The following is a 20,937-nucleotide window of genomic DNA, read 5'->3' on the forward strand; positions in this document are numbered from 1 at the left end:
ATCAAAACGTCTGTCCACTCCATCTGTCACAGGTGCAGAGTGGCCTTAATATAGCAACAATTGCTTGATATGTTATTTAACACTGCAAGTCAGAGATTTGAGCTGCACAACTAACAACATGATTTACTTTTCTTTTAATTTTCTTTATAACATACAGTGCTGTGCACATACATATGGCTAGAGTGCCTACGACCTGTACAGTACTGTAGTGATTTTATATATTGCACCGTACTGCTGCCACAAAAAAAAGGCAATTGTCATGACATGTATGAGTGAGGTAAAGCTGATTCTGACATAGGTCTCTATTGTGGACTGAGAACGGGAAGAGGGCAGCGAGAGGGGAATCATAGTTGGGAAAAGGGGAAGGGAAAGAGGAGTGAGCGGGAAGCAGCAGAGGTGCATTCTGTAATGATGAATAATCCAATTGTGTGGAATCAAATGACCTTGCCTGGTGCTTCAGGGCTGGGCGTGCCTGTACCCATGCCACCCCCTACCCCGACATTCCTTCTCTGCTACCTGTCTCACACCCCTCCTTTGGCACTCCATGCTCACTATTCCCAACATCCTTTCTTCCTGCCAGATTTACAAACTCGTTCTCCACTCCACGTTGACAAATAGAATGCTGTGCAAAGGTCTTCGACATCCTGCCTATAAATAAGTGCCTAAAACTTTAGCACGTCCTGTAGAAGGGAGCCATTATGTCAATTCTCTGAATAGTCCATTCATTCCATTCTCTGATCTATTTCCTCATGGCCCACTCTCTCACGCATACATAAAATCATCTCAGGGATTCTCCTTCCTCCTTCATTACCACAGGGAACAATACACAGGAGCCAATTAATCTGACAACCCATGTGTGTTTTTGGTCTGTGAGAAGAAATTGGACCACCTAAGGGAAGTCCATGCATTCACAGGGGATTGAGCGAAATCCACACTGATGGCACCCAAGATCAGAATCAAAACCATGGTTCTACCTTCAGCACCATTATTTCACTCCTTAAATTGCTCTGGAAAATAAATTCAAATACTCAGTTACAAAGTAACTGCAGTTTCACTTGTACATTATGATTGTACTTATATCTATGTGTTCTTAACAGCAAGAGAATAAAAATCTCCAAATTGCCACCTTGCCGAGTTAGCCTTCACACTTAATGCATATTTAAGCCACTAAAGAATTCGGTTATTTATAGCATCTCTCAGCTACAATGTAGACAATAGGAATTGTTGTGCAGAAATGGCTGACGGTGCTGATGAAGGGTCTCAGCCCGAGACGTCGACTGTAGGCTTTTCCATTGTTGCTGCCAGGCCTGCTGAGTTCCTCCAGCATTTTGTGGGCGTTGCTCAGATTTCCAGCATCTGCAGATTTTCTCTTCTTTGTGAATGTACTGGGGGGGGGGTCACTTTGTGCCCAAGTTCCGAATGGTTCCCGTATTAAAAAGGCGCCACAGTACCGTCGCTGCTGGGGCGATGCTATAATAGCTCAGGGCGTTCCAGCATTCAAAGCTCAATTCTGGAGCCGTTCTGTACATCCTCTCCGTGGAATTCATGGGTTACTCCGGGTCCTCCAGCTTCCTCCCACAGCCAAAGACAGCCTGGGTAGGTTAATTGGTTATTGTAAGTTGTCCCGTGATTAGTTTAGCGTGAACCGGGTTTGTCGGAGGTTACTAGGCTGGCGTGGCTCGATGTGCTGGAAGGGTCTTCTCCGCATTGTGCTGCAAAATAAATACTGAAGCTGCAAATTTGCCGTAAACTTCGCTGCATTCATTACCATAGTTCTGCAATGGGCAAGGGAATTGTGATGTAATGAATCTCATCCCTTAGACCTATTGTTCATGACTGGATGTGAATTGTCTACTTAAATATTCTTTCTATATTACAAGTAATACCTCTGATCAATCTGTAGGGTGTGCAGGTAATGTAAAAAGCCATAGGCAGCGCTGTCTTTCAAGATCACCTACAATATGTTGAAAGGAGCCTTCAAGAAGTAAATTGCCACAAAGGCAAGTCTTGTATGGAAGATGGAAGGGATTATAAGATATAAGAGAAACGCTCCTCAAACCCATTCCCCCATAGTTAGATCATTCCTGAATTGTACCACACTTCCATGTTCAAGTTTTGATCTGTAACACTCAAAACAAACTTCTGTTAAACTGATAACTAAAGTCTTACAGGCATTTTGATTACCATAACTATCTAGAAAGGGAGTAAATTAAAGCCATACTTTATGTTGGCACTCTATAAAATAAATCTGATAGATAAGTATCATAGTCATCCTTTGACAACATTCAGGAGAGTTACTTTAGGACAGGATCGTAATGCTATACTACCAAAATAAATCACAGTTTATTGAATTGGCTGGAATAGAAGTTTTCTCATTTTGTAATATTATCACTGTAGTTCAGATGTATTTGTCTTTAAAGGAACAGAAAAGTAGTTTTTATGGGGGAGGGAGGAAATCAGAAATGATTAATTAATCCCATGCTTCACGTTGCCATGGATTAGAGGAAAATAAATTTTAGTAGATTATGTTATAGCTTTGTCTAGGACTTAATAGTTACTGTTCTGGATGTAAAAGTATCTCAAGTTGTTGGTGAGGCCAAATTTAAGCAACTATAATTTCATGTTTGCACAGTGTCCCATGTGTCTAATTTGTTCGAAAAATTCTCATAAAAGAAATCTCAAGGAAAAGAATGTTCTTCTCTTATAGATTTTGGTCTAGAGGACACTAATGAATTTACAGTGTGTGTCTGTCTTTGAAGCTTTACTTATGTAAATGCTTAAGTAGCTGAAATTCTTTAATTCTTTAAGAGTTACTGCATTATTATAAAATTGTTTGCAACTAGTACAATGTACAGATCCTTTTTGTTAAATCCCTTTACTGTTGGTAAGTTAAAACCCGTAAAACTGATATTATATTTTACTGAGGAAGTTGTTTTTAAATAAAGTGCACTTCCTTTGAAGTTCGGACAGCTTAGTTTCATTCTCTGTTAGGAGATTTGTGATGAGGTTTGGGTCTCATTGGAATGACAACAAAATGTATCCTTTAACTTTGGTTTCCCATCTCCCACCCATGTTCTAAACAAAACATTTCCCACTTCCCTCGGTGCTCTATCTGTGGTTTCCTAATTCTCGACTCATAATGAGGCAGCTCATTTCGATCTTGAATGCAGTTTCTTCCATAAAACTTTAGTTGAAGTGGAGGTCAGATTATCAATGAGAGGGATATTTAGGCAATATGTCAAATAGGGTGTTAATTTGATCTTCTGTCCATTTATTTGCATAGAAATTAGATTATATTGTGTAAATTATAGCAACGCTTTGCAATTAAAAATTTGTGTTATTCAGAGGAATTTACCGTACCAATCACTTTAGTGAGAATACATCTGTTGTACAGTACAATTGAAACAGACGCTTCCTCTTGGAATTCCACCTACATATCTGAAATCAGGCATGCACCCAGCGGCATCAGTTTTCCCACATGTCATGTCTAAAGGTATCTGATATACAGTGGCATGCAGAAGCTTGGGCACCCCTGGTCAAAATTTCTGTTACTGCGAATAGTTAAGTAAGTAGAAGATGAACTGATCTTCAAAAGTCATGCAGTGGAAGATGAAAATTTCTTTTCAACATTTTAAGCAAGATTAGTGTGTTATTTTTGTTTTGTACAATTTTAGAGTGAAAACAAGGAAAGGAGCACCATGCAAAAGTTCGGGCACCCCGAAAGATTTGAGCTCTCAGATAACTTTTACCAAGGTGTCAGACCTTAATTAGCTTATGATGGTTATGGCTTGTTCACAGTCATCATTAGAAAAGGCCAGCTGATGCAAATTTCAAGGCTTTATAAATACCCTGACTCCTCAAACCTTGTCCCAACAATCAGCAGCCATGGTCTCCTCTAAGCAGCTGCCTAGCACTCTGAAAATTAAAATAAATGATGCCCACAAAGCAGGAGAAGGCTATAAGAAGATAGCAAAGCGTTTTCAGATAGCCATTTCATCAGTTGATAATTAAGAAATGGTACGGTGGAGGTCAAGTTGAGGTCTGGAAGACCAAGAAAACTTTCCAAGAGAACTGTTCGTAGGATTGCTAGAAAGGCAAATCAAAACCCTATTTCACTGCAAAAGACCTTCAGGAAGATTTAGAAGACTCTGGAGTGGTGGTGCACTGTTCTACTGTGCAGTGACACCTGCACAAATATGACCTTCATAGAAGAGTCATCAGAAGAAAACCTTTCCCATGACCTCACGACAAAATTCACCATCAGAAGTTTGCAAAGGAACATCTAAACAAGCCTGATGCATTTTGGAAACAATGCGGGGGGGGGGCACAGCGGGGGGGGGGCATGGATCAATCATGCTTTGGGCTTGTGTTGCACCAGTGGCACGGGGAACATTTCACTGGTAGAGGCAAGAATGAATTCAATTAAATACCAGCAAATTCTGGAAGCAGACATCACACTGTCTTTAAAAAAGCCGAAGATGAAAAGAGGATGGCTTCTACAACAGGATAATGATCCTAAACACACCTCAAAATCCACAATGGAGTACCTCAAGAGGTGCAAGCTGAAGGTTTTGCCATGGCCCTCACAGTCCCCTGACCTAAACATCATCGAGAATCTGTAGACAGACCTCAAAAGAGCAGTGCATGCAAGACGGCCCAAGAATCTCACAGAACTAGAGGCCTTTTGCAGGGAAGAATGGACGAAAATTCACTAAACAAGAATTGAAAGACTCTTAGCTGGCTACAGAAAGCATTTACAAGCTGTGATACATGCCAAAAGGTGTGTTACTAAGTACTGACCATGCAGGGTGCCCAAACTTTTGCTTGAGGCCCTTTTCCTTTTTTGTTATTTTGAAACTGTAAAAGATGGAAATAAAAAAGTAACCTTGCTTAAAATATTATAGAAATGTATCATCTTTAACTTTATGCCTTTTGGAAATCAGGTCATCTTTTACTCGCTTAGCTATTCACACTAACAGAAATTTTAACCAGGGGTGCCCAAACTTCTGCATGCCACTGTAAATTTGATCTCCTGGGTCTAGAAAACAACCACTATGTGGTGCACAAAATAAAAATTTATAAAGCCAAATGAGTTCTGGACTTTGACAGTATTTCAAAGGCCTTTGTGCAAATGGTGGGACTAGCACACGGCAATCTAAAACTGGACACTGGTCACATACCTTGCAAAGCACTCGGACTGTTCAAATTCGCATTTAACAAATTAGGATTTAAGTACTGAGGAATTCATTTAACAGGAGCCTCTGGGGTCCCTCCGCTCATCAAGGGGCAGGCCCTCTCCTCCACTGTGGTGAGCCCTGTGTTTTTAAGTACCCTAACCACCCTTACACAACCACACACAAACACCCCTACATGCCTATAGGCTGGATGGCTTTCTTCACAAGCTTGCCAGTTTCTACCTCAGTGGAGAAAATGAAGCAAATGTCTTTTTGTTTTACAGAAATGCACTGGTTCAACTTATGTACAGGGGATGTATGAGTGGTTATGAGAGGCAAGGAATGCGCATGTGTATAAAAGAGATGCTGCCAAAAAGATGATATGATTTTTTTTGATGTTTTTCCATTGCTTGTGTAGTACTTTATTCATCCACACTTCAGTGCGTTTTTCAGACACTCTTGGTCCTGCCCAATGCTTGCTCCAGCTTGTCTAGCTAGAAGCAACAGATGCCTGGTGCTTCTAGCTAGTTGCCATGGGGAGTGTGCATTTAAGGGTCTATTAGCCTCCTCTAATTACTGTTCTGTGTTGGTAGCAGTGATAAATTGAGTGCATTCCTACTCAAATTTACACTGTGGAATCATTGCTAACACAGTCACAATGAAACGATAAAATGCTGAAGATACTCAGGAGATCAGATGGCATACATGGGGAGAGAAGCAGAGTTCACATTGCACCTCAAAGACCATTCCAACTTTGCTGCCCTCTTGCTAGTCTTGTGAACTCTTGGATGGGCATCCAATTTGCATTTGCACGAACTGCAGTAACATTTGAGCTCAACAAAGGCATTTCCTTGTGAAGTGACTTTAACCCAGAATGAAGATTAAAATGCTGGAGATTCAGGGCAGAAAGCAAGCGAATTGTTTATGCATAAAGTTAGTGATTAAATCAGAAGTTGTGTCAATATTTAAAGACAGATTAAGGTGGCTGTAAGAAACAAAATTAAGAGGATATGGCAAGATGGTATATTTGCGAAACTGGAACAACTGCTTGTCTGTAATGCAGACAGCGTTGGAGACAGGCTGAGCCAAACAAAAATATTTTAAGATGATAGTTTATTATAAGCAGTCAACAGAATCATCAGAGAAACTGTGTATTTAAATTTTGGCAAGCTTGCTCTGCACTTATTGAGATTTAGTTACATACAAATGTTGTTGCTTTCCCAGTGCATTTATCATGTTCTATTCTGCTAATGGCATTTCTTTGCTACTTTAAGCAGGACAATTTGAAATTGTGAGCCATAATCTGTGTTTTCACCCAATTCCCAGCAAAGCTGGTAACATACATGTAAGATCTACAGTACTGTTCAAAAGTCTTAGGTATATGTGTGTGTGTGTGTGTGTGTGTGTGTGTGTGTGTGTGTGTGTGTGTATATATAAATAAAAAATATATACTTCCCACTCCCTTCCCTCCCCCTTTCTCCAACCATGATTCCCCTCTCTCTGCGCCCTTCCCTTACTCAATCCACAATAGAGAATCAGGCTTATCATCACACACATCATGAAACTTGTTTTTTTCTTTCATGGCAGCAGTACAGTGCAATACGTAAAATTCCTACAGTACTGTGCAAAGGTCTTAGGCAACCTCTCTCTCTCTCTCGCTCTCTCTCTCTATATATATATATATATATAATCATGCCTAAGACTTTTGCGAAGTACTGTATCAACAACTTTTCAGTAGAACACGCAGTTTTGTTGTCCCATGCAATTTCACAAAATGATCAATAAATGGACTTTGAGATTGTTGCTGCTAACTCTTTAATACCTCTCAAATTGAGCCAGCAACTCCAGACCTAACTTTAACATCTCAGCCGCAGTAGGTATTTCTGGTAATGCAGAACCCCTGTACTATTATCCTTGAATTCCAGACTAGAGTTTGTATTAGCTAGTAAATGTTGGACTTGAATCCAAAACCCTATAACTCCTAGGCAATGAGCTGCTAATTGAGCCTCCTCTATGACGCGGCTATTAACTTAGATGGTGCCGGAAAATTACAAGCAGCCACAACTAGCCCATGTCGAAGAAGCCTGTGAAACATCAGTGGGGACATAAGAAACTGCAGATGCTGAAATTTGGAGCAACAGACAATCTGTTAGGGGAACTCAGCGAATTGGGTTGTATCTGTGGGAGGAAAGAACTTGTGAGTGTTTCAGGTCAAAGCCCTGTGTAGGACTGAGAGTGGAGAGGCAAGGTAGTCACCATAGAGAGAAAGAGTGCGCCGAAAAGGAATTTCCTAGGTGAATGGTGTAAGGTGACAGGCAGGTAGTGCCTCTGTCTATCAATCACCTGCCACAGTCTTCCAACTCTGCCTCCGCTCACCTCCTCTACCTGACTCTGCCTGTCTGTCATCCTCTTTTCCTGTTTGTTGCTGTGAAATATCAATCTGCTATACTGGAGTCTGAAATTTGATGACTGAAGAAGATTTGATGGGTTTCTTTTGCACGCGTGTGTTTCAAGTGAGTTCGTTCTTTCCAGTATTCCTGTGGGCAATGCCTCTGTTCTGCTATCAGGAGTCCCCTGGCACTATTTAACATGAAGTGCAGCTTCTTTTGAGCCTAGGAGGAAAGTTGCTGCACTGGTTAAGCCAGGAGAGGGGAAGGAAGGGATTGCATTTTCGTCTTTCTGGTTCTGAAGCTGTGGGGTTATCCATTTTACATCCAGATGGGAGGAGGATCAACAACATATCATGGAAACTTTCGTGGGGAATTATAACATTCAATATACATCTGTCACAAGGAATTTCCCCATATGATGGGAAATAATCTAGAGATGTTCGAACTATGAAACATTTTAATATAATTCATACAAATATCTGATCTAAAGCTTTTTTAATACCAAATCAAAATGAAGCACAGACTACCAAAATGGAACAAGGAACTTCACTTTAATAAAGAGAGGCATTAAAAAAAAAGTACATTTAATACACAAATCTTGCAGAATTAGTGTTCAATAGAAATATATAAGTTCCTTTCAGGATCTGGATAAGAATAAATTGTTGGAACTCTGGTACAACATATTTTCCCTTTTCTACTTTGAAATATTATTCTCACTTCACATAAAGTTTCAGCCTGCCTGTTATTGGTTAGATATTGATACTTAATCATTGAAGGAGAATTGTCACATTCCTCGTATAGCCAAACTGATGTGGTATGGAATCAATTGGTTATTTTTGGTATACACAGAAGCAGAATTATTATTGGTTAATATTATCTATCATGAAGAACACTTGTCTGTATTTGCTGCTGTAGAATGAGAGTATGTTCATTGTGTTCAGGAGACAGAACAATGATATCTCAGTATATATATATCAATATTACAATGGAGAAAGTGTTGGTGTTCTTGAACTGTATCAAAGTGGATAAATCCCTAGGGCCTGACAAGGTGTATCCAGTGAGGTTATGAGAGATAAGAGGAGATTGCTGGTGTTTTCACTGAGATTCTTGTATCTTCATTAGCCTCAGGTGAGCTACTGGAAGACTGGAGGACCAATAATGCTGTGCCTTTATTTAAGAAGGGTAGCAGGGATAAGTCAGAGACATCAGGCTGGTGAGCTGGAACATGGATTGATGAAGCTATATGGCATGCTTGCCTTCTTGGCGATGAAGAGTTGGAGTGTCTTGTTACATCCATACGATATGTTGGTTTGGAATGTTGTGTGAAGTTCTGGTCACCACACAGTAGGAAAGGTGTGATTAAGCTAGTGAAGGAGCAGAAAAGACTCATAAGGATGTTTCTTGAATTGAAGTGCTTGTGTTACAAGGAGATGATGGATAAGCTAAGTCCTTTTTCCCTAGAGTGAAGGAGGTTGAGGTGTGACATAATATACGTATATAGAATTGAGTCATGGGTGGGGCAAATAACCATGGTGGTGGCAAATAATGCTGTGGGGGATCAACTTTATGGTACAAATGAGGAAGCTTAAAAGGGATCTGTGGGTTTAATGTTTCACAAAGTGTTATTGGTAGTTGAATCAAGTGGACAGAGTGGAGGCAGGAAGAGTAACACCATTTGACAGACATCTTGAGAGGTATTTGAATAAACAAACCATAGATAGACATGGAATTAACACAGCCAAGTGTGGTAGTACCAATAGGCATGATGGTCAGTTGAGACACGATACCCTGAAGGTCTTGTTTCTAGGTTTTACAACTGTGTGACTAATGCAATGAGATAAATTATCTTTTGTTGTAGTACTATCCATTTGGAGTTCAATGATTCTTATTTCATATGTAAAAGAAGGAAGTGTATCTCCGCTATTCTTCACTTAAGCCTCAGAGGAAAGAGCATTGTCAACATGATAATTGTAAATCGGAGATTTAATAGAGATGAAATGAATGGTCACATTTCAATCTGTTGCTTTATAAAATGTGAATAAACAAGCAGAGCTTTTAATCCTTTCATTAAACATGTAAAAACTCTGCAGGATTAGATGGCCTCTGCATTTAGTTAATATGTGCACAGGTTATGCTTGGTCCCATATGTGTCTGTCAATTCTAAGAGATTAGGGCATACACCAATATTAAACCTATTAAGGGGAATGCAGTGATATTGGATTGATGCAGAAGAGTAACGGTTGGGTAAAAGATCAGCCATGGAGGGAGCAGGTGTGAGAGGCTGAATTGCAGTTGTTTGCTTCTGCTCTTATGCTTTTCCCTTTCACCTGAATTTGCAATGCAAAGCCGAGCTGGAAATTTTCATTCACTGCCTCAAACTATGTATGTTTTTCTTTGAGTCACCAAAAGCAAACAGACATTAGAGAGTGAAGTAAAAGCAGGGAATGCAGCAAAACATCCAATAGGCTCACTGGTTATTAATCACAGATCTATATGGCACAAAAACAGGCCCTTCAGCCCGACTCGTCCATGGTGACCATCTTAGCCCAAGTCAACCATTCCAGTTAGCCAACCCCTTCTATCTATTACTCAGCCACTGCACTGCACATAAACACTTACAACCATTTTTTATAATTCTGTTTACATTGTGCATGCATTTTATTCCATATCCATAATTCTAACTTTATTTTTTATTATTCTTTATTCTCTGCAATTGTAGAATGTTGTTATTGTCATTTTTGGTTCATGGCATTTCCAATGCAGCACAGCAAATTCCCTAATACATGTAAATGTATGTGATGAATAAAGCTGATCCTTGTGAATTTGAGCCAATCTATTCCTCTGAGCTTAGCCATATCCCTCTAAACCAGGAGTTTCCAACCTGCGGTGAACGGACCCCTTGCTTACTGGCATTGGTACCTGGTATAAAAAAGGTTGGGAACCCCTGCTCTAGACCTGTTCTACCTATGTACTTGTCCAAATGTGTTTTAAACAATGTCTATTATGGGGATAGAAACCAGGTTAGTGTCAGGTATGGATGACCATTCAGATCAAAGATAATTGACCTGAGTTGTTTGCTCTGTTTCTTTCTCACTTAATATTTTGAATCATAAATTTATTTGCAAGCTTGACATTGTGGGTATCATACGGATGTTTCCTTGGCTGAAACCAAAGCTTTGTGTCGTAGTAGACAAACAATTTATCTGCCCTTAAATTCCTCCCAACTTGTAGCATTAAATGGGTTAAAATTAGCATCTTGAAACTCTTTAATTTTACAAAAGAAGCCAGAATCTTCTTCTTTTGTAAAGGTATTCATTGCATTTTATTTTGGCACCTCGCCTTCTATCACAGTGTCCACATTCTTTATCAGTTACAGACTCCCTAACATGGGAGATGCTGGCCAGCTTCATCTGATTAGCTGATGTTCCATTATCCCATTTTATATCCAGATTCATATATTGTTTTCAAGGCAAAAATGTGGTTTTGGTATTTTGACAGCATTCTCTGATTCCTTGGTTGTACTCTGAGTTCCAGCCTTTGACTTACATCATGCTGATTTCCTTGATAGAACCTGGAACTAAGATCTTAGAAACAAGTTCTTTGGCCAACAATTTTGTATTTTTGTTTCTGTGCCATACTTGCCTACTGCTGTTCTACTTTGCAATAGATGACCTGCTTTTTCTCCGAACAAATTGTACCTCTGTGTTCTTAGCTCGATGACGTTCATTTGCCATTTCCATATATAGTTCACAAGTTTATTGGAGTCTTCATGTATTTGATGCGCAATATCATAAAAATATAGGAACAAGAGTAGGCCACCTGGTCCATCAAATTTGCCAAAGAAGTGGTGGCTGATCACCCCAGGCCTCTATTCCCTTTTGGCAAGAGTTCTCTATTGATGTCAATTACATCTCTAGCTCCCCTTTAAATATCTACAGTGATCTAGATTGTATAACCAAATGGGATAGGGAATTCCACAGCCCTCTGCAAGATGAACTACCTTCAAACACCAGTTTTTCTTTACCTTTAGAAGACCAAAGGGCTATATGATCCAGGAATAGAGTTGGGCCATTTGGCCCATTGAGTCTGCTCTGCCATTCAATCATGGTTAATTGTTTTTTCAAATCCATTCTCATGCCTTCTCCTTATAACTCTTAACCTCTTTACTACTCAAGAACTTATCAATCTCTGCCTCGCTGGTAAGGAATTCCAGATTCATCATCCAACGGCTGAAGAATTCCTTCCTCATCTCGATTTTAAAAAGACATTCCTTTTATTCTGAGGCTGTGCCCTTAGATAGCATACTCTCCACGTCCACCGTCTCCAGGATTTTCAGTATTCAGTAGCTTTCAATGAGATCCCACATCATCCTTCTGAATTCTATTTTCTATGTTCCCTTGTTTGACACTCTCCTGCACATGAAAGTATCTTAAGGTTTCAAAATGATTACCCCTTATTTTTCAAAACACTAAAGCACACAGATCCAACTTCCTCAGTGGCTCATGACAGGATTACCTTCTCATCCCAAGAATTATCCTGAGGACTTCATCTGGACTGTGTCCTAAGCTAGTATATCCTTTTCTCAATAAGGGGACCAAATCTGTACAGTTAACCAAGGATGGCTTCACCAACTGTAACAATGTAACTTCGCTATTTTGTATCAAACTAATCGTATATGGTGTGTTGTCTGTTATTTGGCGGGGTGGGGTACATCACACAGCATCCACACAAACTTAGTTACCCAGTTTGGCGGGGCCAAAAGCTGCTCCCTCTAGACGAAAGCGAGTTGAGCGAGCCTGAGGCTTACCAAGTGGGCTACATTTGGTCAGCCACATTTTGAAATTGGACTTCCAGCTTTTTCTGAGCAATAATGTTTAAACATTTCATTTTTTTATATATCTGTTGCTATGTTTTAAGTCTGTGCATTTGTAAACAGTGCTTGATAGCAAACAAAAGTAGTTGTTCAAATAGTACTTAAACCACCAATGTTAATGTGTTTATTATTCAAAAAACTGTTTTAAGGAATCTTAAATCTGAGATAAACATTAAAATAGTTGAAATTTCAACATGCGAGGGGGCAGCTGTCCAAAGCGTTGTTTGTAAACCTCTTGATTGTTAAACATGCAGATCTTGAAAGTGAATTAGACTCATCAGTCTCTATTTTTGAGCACTGCAGGAACATGTAGGTCCATAATGGTGCCTCATATGCACTACGTAACACATGCTAGATGTTACATTGGTGAGGGTAATAGCAACTGAAGACTAAACACCTGCTGGAATCATATGAGTGGGAAGAGCATCATGGTGGTCCAAAATCGCTGACCAACTTTTAGGTGCAAGAGAGAACATACTGACTTATGGAGTGACAGTGTGGTACCTTAGTTTAAGCAGGCAGATTACAAAGCACTCCAACAGTCATTCAGACAGCTCAGCACATCACTGGGACTCAACTGCCAGACCTGGAGACAATCGACAGCTCTCAATACCTATGGTGCACTCATAACATCACTAAAGATCCACAGCCTAAGGTTCCATGGCAGCTTGGAATTTGAATTAAATTAATAGCCTAGTTTTAAAATGACCATTTATAAGTAATAAGAAATGCAAAACCACAAGTATTCATTAAAAAAAAATCTACTTAGTTCACTAAAACCCTTCAGAGAAGGGATTCTTGACTAGAATCCAGGGCACTGGTTTGGTTGACTCTGACACGGCCCAGCAAGGAATTCAGCTAGAACTGGGTAAATCCCCTAATATACCCTGGGCACCATGTCAAAGTTCCCAGCATGGTTTGCATGGCCCTCTACACAACCATTTCTGGACTACTCTCTATACTAGCAGAGTGTTCCACAGATCTGCCTGCCTTGCTGTGCCCATCGACAATGTGTGAGACTCCTCCATGAAATTCTCAACTAGTCCAGCTACAGGTGGGATGAACTAGCTTTGGGACTCATCAGCATTGACTCAGTATCTCACGGTGTCTATTAGCATCAGGTAAACACTTGCATGTTCGAACACCTGACAAATTACTGTCCATTGGTACGCCATAGCAGTCACTGAGTCTATGTTTAAAGAGAGCTTTCTTTTTAGAGACCAAATGAAAAAGAGAATTTCGTTTGGATTGCATCTTTTCTTATGTGTCTAGCATGCACATTGTATAATGGGAATGGCGCATCAGCTCTGGCCGCGACTGGAGGCAGAAAGACTTCATTTCTCCCAACGTACAGCCAGTGTGTAGCTGGAAAGAGCAAATGGGTGAATGCAGAGTATCCTAATGATGTCCAAATTCGATCACATCACAGGCATTTCCTTTGTTTTCTGTGCACCCCAATGCCACCACTTGAAATAAACTTGTTTTTCCAGTTTTGTTGAAAGGGCGTAGACGTGAAGGATTAACTGCATTCCTCCCTCCCTCTCCACTCTTGTTGCACTTTGAATGAATGAGAGGTGTGATGTAATGTGGTACATTGAGCAGTTTTCTGCTTCAGGGGTATAAATTGGCTGGAAGGTCATGGCATTGTAGCAGCTTTTACTGACCTCATTTGCTCTTGAGAAGGAACGTAATATTTTGGGATGGCACAAAGGTTAGCATGGATGTTTTACAAACACGAGAAACTCTGAAGATTTTGGATGTGTTAGGCTGAAGGGACAGGTCCTTTGTGATGCGATTCTTGTGGAATATTCACTCGATGAACTGAGCAATTTGCAGTCAGAATGTATGATATCTATTAGGTAGCATGAAGTGTGATGGATTACATGCTAGATATATGTAATCCATCACACTTTGCTCCTTCTGTCCCCCTTTTTTTGTGACATTTTATTAAATAGATATCCATTCAGAAACCAATATATTTTAGATTATGGGGACACTCAGTCTGCATTTATTGTCATTTAGAAATGCATGCATTAAAAAATGATACAACGTTCTTCCAGTATGATATCACCGAAACACAAGACAGACCAAGACTAAAACTGACAAAAACCACATAATTATAACATATAGTTACAACAGTGCAATGCAATACTGTAATTTGATAAGAGCAGACCATGGGCATGGTAAAAAAAAAGTCTCAAAATCCGAATAGCCCCAATATCTCACGCAGATGGTAGAAGAGAGAAACTCTCCCTGCCATGAGCCTCCAGCACCGCAAATCTGCCGATGCAGCATCCTGGAAGCACCTGACCACAGCCGACTCTGAGTGTGTCCGCAGACTTCGAGCCTCCGACCAGCCCTCCGACACTGAGCATCAAGCACCATCTCTGCCAAGCGCTTCGACCTCGGCCCCGGCCGCCAAGCAACAAGCAAAGCCGGGGATTCGGGGCCTTCCCCTCCGAAGATTTCGGATCACACAGTAGCGGCAGCAGCAAAACAGGCATGATATTTAAGATATCATAGAAGCAAAACTTGTACCAGAAGCCATATCAACTTGTCTCAATAAAAAAATATTTCTCCAGAAAATTTTATTGAGTGGAGGATAGTACCTTGGAAATCACACACAAAATATCTGTTGTTTGCTTCTATTTGATTGCCAGGAGAATTACCCAATTGTCTCCACAATGGCTGGGAAGAGTATTGCAAGTGCATAAATTTTATCGAATGAACTGCAGCGATGCTAACTTTTCTGTATTATCTTCCTAGGGCCAAAGGAATAAAAACAAAGTTAGGAATCCTGCTGCAGAAGCCGGAAATCATCAGTGACTACATCATCCCATATTCTGATAAAGCGGAGAAGCCAGCTAAGCCTCTGAGGTAATGAATATTTGTTCTATTTGAATGAAGGAATTGGACAGTAAAGGAAGGGAGTGGGATGGAGTTCGGTTGTTAGAAGTAGGGAAGTAAGGCAACGAGGCACATAATGACCAAGAAGGCACAAAGATACAGTACGTTAGAGGCTTTCCTTCTTCCAGCGGTCCTCCTAAATACTCACCATCTCCTAACCTCAGCACCAACATCTGCCATACATAACACATATGAGGTAAAAATAATTTTGGTCATCCTAAATTTTTTTTACCATTTTAATGGAAATCATCAAAAATATTACTGTTTACTTCTGGTGGGGTGAGTAAATTGGAAGGAACGCACCTTTGAGGGTAAGTGGAAAGGGCTTCTCATTTCATCATTTTTGGTCTCACAATTAGATCTGGATTTTGAGTGCAAACAGGGCAGTATTATGGCAGAAGTGATCCCTTCTGTAGTTCTGGCAAAATATCATGGCATGATTACAGCAGGCAAGGTGACAATTCAGTCCATTGTGTCCTTGCTGATTCTTTACCAGAGCAGCCCTGAGTATTTCCATGTTCGGGCCCCTTCTCTGGTGCTATACGAGTTTTCCCTCACTAAATATTTACCCATTTCCCTCCTGAGGGTGACAGTAGATTTCATGTTATAAACGTTGAAAAAGAAAGTTACTTAATTCAATTTGAGTCAGCCATGTTCCTCCCTCACTGTCTTCTACGCACTGGCCCTTTCACAATGACATGAAATAAAATTGTGCCACATGGAAAAGATTGACCCAAACTCACAAACCACCATGGGTGTTCAAGCTCCATGTTGCCGTTGGGATTTAACATAAACAATTCAACTAGCTGATAAATGTTACAGTACAAGGAATATACCACTGTTCATAGGTAGGATGATGGATTTCACATTTGAAAGGATGGGTTCATTTGGATGGTAAGATCGGAATCTGGTTACAGACAGGAAGTGATCAATTGTCCGTTTACCTCTTCATCACAGATGAACTATGCTGAAAACTTCCATAAATTGGAAGAATTGGCTTGGGCACCTCTGGATGCGTTAAGAGAACATAGAATAGTACAGCACTGCACAGGCCCTTTGGCCCATAATGATGTGCAGCCCCTTAAACCCTGCCTCCCATATAACCCCCCACCACCTTAAATTCCTCCATATACCTGTCTAGTAGTCTCTTAAATTTCACTAGTGTATCTGCCTCCACCACTGACTCTGGCAGTGCATTCCAGGCACCAACCACTCTCTGAGTTAAAAACTTTCCTCTAATATCCCCCTTGAACTTCCCACCCCTTACCTTAAAGCTATGTCCTCTTGTATTGAGCAGTGGTGCCCTGGGGCAGAGGTGCTGGCTGTCCACTCTATCTAATCCTCTTAATATCTTGTATACCCCTATCATGTCTCCTCTCATCCTCTTTCTCTCCAAAGAGTAAAGCCCTACCTCTCTTAATCTCTGATCATAATGCATACTCTCTAAACCAGGCAGCATCCTGGTAAATCTCCTCTGTATGCTTTCCAATGCTTCCACATCCTTTCTATAGTAAGGTGACCAGAACTGGACACAGTACTCCAAGTGTGGCCTAACCAGAGTTTTATAGAGCTGCATCATTAACTCGCAACTCTTAAACTCTATCCCTCGACTTATGAAGGCTAACACCCCATCGGCTTTCTTAACTACCCTATCTACCTGTGAGGCAACTTTCAGGGATCTGTGGACATGTACCCCGAAATCCCTCTGCTCCTCCACACTACCAAGTATCCTGTCATTTACTTTGTACTCTGCCTTGGAGTATGTCCTTCCAAATTGTACCACCTCACACTTCTCTGGGTTGAACTCCATCTGCCACTTCTCAGCCCACTTCTGCATCCTATCAATGTCTCTCTGCAATCTTTGACAATCCTCCACACTATCCACAACACCACCAACCTTTGTGTCATCTGCAAACTTGCCAACCTACCCTTCTACCCCCACATCCAGGTCGTTAATAAAAATCATGAGAAGTAGAGGTCCCAGAACCGATCCTTGTGGGACACCACTAGTTACAACCCTCCAATCCAAACATACTACCTCCGCCACGACCCTCTGCTTTCAGCAGGCAAGCCAATTCTGATTCCACCTGGCCAAACTTCCCTGGATCCCATGCCTTCTGACTTTCTGAATAAGCCTACCGTGTGGAACCTTATCAAATGCCTTACTAAAATCCATGTAGATCACATACACTACAGTACCCTCATCTATATGCCTGGTCACTTCCTCAAAGAACTCTATCAGGCTTGTTAGACACGATCTGCCAAGCATCAGACCATGATTCTCTAAATGCCTATAGATCCTATCTCTAAGAATCTTTTCCAACAGATTTCCCACCACAGACGTAAGGCTCACTGGTCTATAATTACCCGGACTATCCCTACTACCTTTTTTGAACAAGGGGACAACATTTTCCTCCCTCCAATCCTCCGGTACCATTCCCGTGGACAACGAGGACATAAAGATCTTAGCCAGAGGCTCAGCAATCTCTTCCCTCACCTCGTGGAGCAGCCTGGGGAATATTCCGTCAGACCCCGGGGACTTATCTGTCCTAATGTATTTTAACAACTCCAACACCTCCTCTCCCTTAATATCAACATGCTCCAGAGCATCAACCTCACTCATATTGTCCTCACCGTCATCAAGCTCCCTCTCATTGGTGAATACCGAAGAGAAGTATTCATTGAGGACCTCACTCATTTCCACAGCCTCCAGGCACATCTTCCCACCTTTATCTCTAATCGGTCCTACCTTCACTCCTGTCATCCTTTTTCTCTTCACATAATTGAAGAATGCCTTGGGGTTTTCCTTTACCCTACTCGCCAAGGCCTTCTCATGCCCCCTTCTTGCTCTTCTCAGCCCCTTCTTAAGCTCCTTTCTTGCTTCCCTATATTCCTCAATAGACCCATTTGATCCTTGCTTCCTAAACCTCATGTATGCTGCCTTCTTCCACCTGACTAGATTTTCCACCTCACTTGTCACCCATGGTTCCTTCACCCTACCATTCTTTATCCTCCTCACCAGAACAAATTTATCCCTAACATCCTGCAAGAGATCCCTAAACATCGACCACATATCCATAGTACATTTCCCTGCAAAAACATCATCCCAAATCACACCCACAAGTTCTAGCCTTATAGCCTCATAATTTGCCCTTCCCCAATTAAAAAATTTTCCTGTCCTCTCTGATTCTATCCTTTTCCATGATAATGCTAAAGGCCAGGGAGCAGTGGTCACTGTCCCCCAGATGCTCACCCATTGAGAGATCTGTGACCCGACCTGGTTCGTTACCTAATACTAGATCTAGTATGGCATTCCCTCCCATCGGCCTGTCAACATACTGTGACAGGAATCTGTCCTGGACACACTGAACAAGCTCTGCCCCGTCTAAACCATTGGAACTATTCAGATGCCAACCAATATTAGGGAAATTAAAGTCACCCATGATAACAACCCTGTTATTTTTGCACCTTTCCAAAATCTGCCTCCTAATCTGCTCCTTGGTATCTCTGCTGCTACCAAGGGACCTATAGAATACTCCCAATAAAGTAACTGCTCCCTTCCTGTTCCTGACTTCCACCCATACTGACTCAAAAGAGGATCCTGCTACATTACCCACCCTTTCTGTAGCTGTAATTGTATCCCTGACCAGTAATGCCACCCCTCCTCCCCTTTTCTCCCCTCTCTATCCCTTTTAAAGCACTGAAATCCAGGAATATTGAAAATCCATTCCTGCCCTGGTGCCAACCAAGTCTCTGTAATGGCCACTACATCATAATTCCATGTATGTATCCAAGCTCTCAGTTCATCACCTTTGTTCATGATGCTTCTTGCATTGAAGTACTCGCACTTTAGCCCTTCTACCTTACTACCTTTGCACCCTTTATTCTGTTTCTTTTTCCTCAAAGCCTCTTTATATGTTAGATCCGGCTTTCCTCCATGCACTATACTTGCAGTTCTCTCATGACATTTATCCTCCTCCACCTCACTAACTGCTCTAACACTCTGGTTCCTCTCCCCCTGCAAATCTAGTTTAAACCCCCCGGAGCAGCACTAGCAAACCTTCCCGCAAGGATGTTAGTCCCACTCCAGTTCAGGTGCAACCCGTCCCGTCGGAACAGGTCCCACCTTCCCTGGAACAAGGCCCAATTGTCCAGAAACATGAAGCCCTCCCTCCAGCACCAACTCCTTAGCCACGTATTTAGCTGCATTATCTTCCTATTTCTAGCCTCACTAGCACGTGGCACGGGTAGCAATCCTGAGATTGCAACCCTGGAGGTCCTGTCCTTCAACTTTGCACCTAACTCCCTAAACTCTCTTTGCAGGACCTCCTCCTTCTTCTTATCCACGTCATTGGTCCCTACATGGACCACGACATCTGGCTGCTCACCCTCCCTCTTGAGAATACTGAGAACTCAATCTGAGATATCATGGACCCTGGCACCAGGGAGGCAACAGACCATCCGGGATTCTCAATCTCTCCCACAGAACCTCTTATCTGTCCCCCTAACTATCGAATTCCCTATCACTACTGCTCTCCTCTTTTCCCTCCTTCCCTTCTGAGCTGAGGGTCCAGTCTCGGTGCCAGAGACACGACCAGTGCAACTAGTCCCTGGTAGGTCATCCAACAGTATCCAAAACGGTGTACTTATTATTGAGGGGATTGTTACTCTGCCATTATTTCAGCAAAATAGGTCAATTTATTCAAATTCATCATGGAATTAATCTTAAACTAACCTTTTCACTTTGCAAAATTAAGATCTCAAGATCAGTAACATTAGATTATTCATATTTACAATAAGGCTACATTTATGACTTATTAAGGTCATACTTCAGTTTCCTCTTGTATAATCCACAGAGCAGAAGAATTCTGTAGATGATGGGAAACGAAATCATAAAATGGGAAAGCTTAGACCAGAATCTTACAAAAGCAGTTGTTGGCCTCATTGTGATTAACGCTTAAGTGCCAAATGTACTCACCATGGGTGGTTTGAACACTGAAAAGCACTGCACATAAAGAAAAAAGGCAGACTGGAATGGTAATAATTAGGTCTCCTTATTTTAAAATGCTTTGGAACATTTTGTCAAAGAATGAAACAAAAATTAACATTCAGAGCGACTTACATATGTGAATTACTGCAAAACTGCCACTCCTGTTTTCTTCCAGTGGTTAGACGTCACTATTAATATTTGTTCAATACATAAAATATTCAAAGAAAACAAATTAGCATAAATGCTCTTCCATATAAGACGTTTGAAAATAATAAAGGTATCAGAAAAAATGCATACAAACACTTAGAAATTTTTAAAATAATTTCTTAAAATGCGGAGTGCTTCAGCTCTTCCCCTGCTAAGCTGCAGACATAGAATTCCCATTGAAATTCACGGGGCTTCCAGTCCTGCTGGCTCTGACAGGCACAGGATTCATATGTAGTGCTGCTTAGAGCATCATCTGACATTCAGCAAGCTCCAGAATCCAGAAGCCTCTTCAGCATTACAGCCTCCAAGACCTTACTCATCGCAAAAGTCAAACTAATATGTACAATGAACTGGTAAAAATATTCAACAAGGCAGGCAATATCTGTAGGGAGTGAG

The 20,937-nt window shown here is 41.2% G+C and overlaps 1 protein-coding gene across 1 annotated transcript in view; it reads left to right on the forward strand.

Annotated features, from left to right (window-relative positions):
• Positions 1-20,937, forward strand: part of LOC134354692 (regulator of G-protein signaling 5-like) — a 45,912-nt gene that overhangs the window by 12,410 nt on the left and 12,565 nt on the right. Inside the window, exon 2 of the mRNA XM_063063830.1 lies at positions 15,204-15,314. Coding sequence (XP_062919900.1) covers positions 15,204-15,314 — 111 coding nt within the window. The remainder of the gene's footprint in view (positions 1-15,203; positions 15,315-20,937) is intronic.

Source organism: Mobula hypostoma, chromosome 12 (genome assembly GCF_963921235.1).
Source record: "Mobula hypostoma chromosome 12, sMobHyp1.1, whole genome shotgun sequence".
NCBI lineage: Eukaryota > Metazoa > Chordata > Chondrichthyes > Myliobatiformes > Myliobatidae > Mobula > Mobula hypostoma.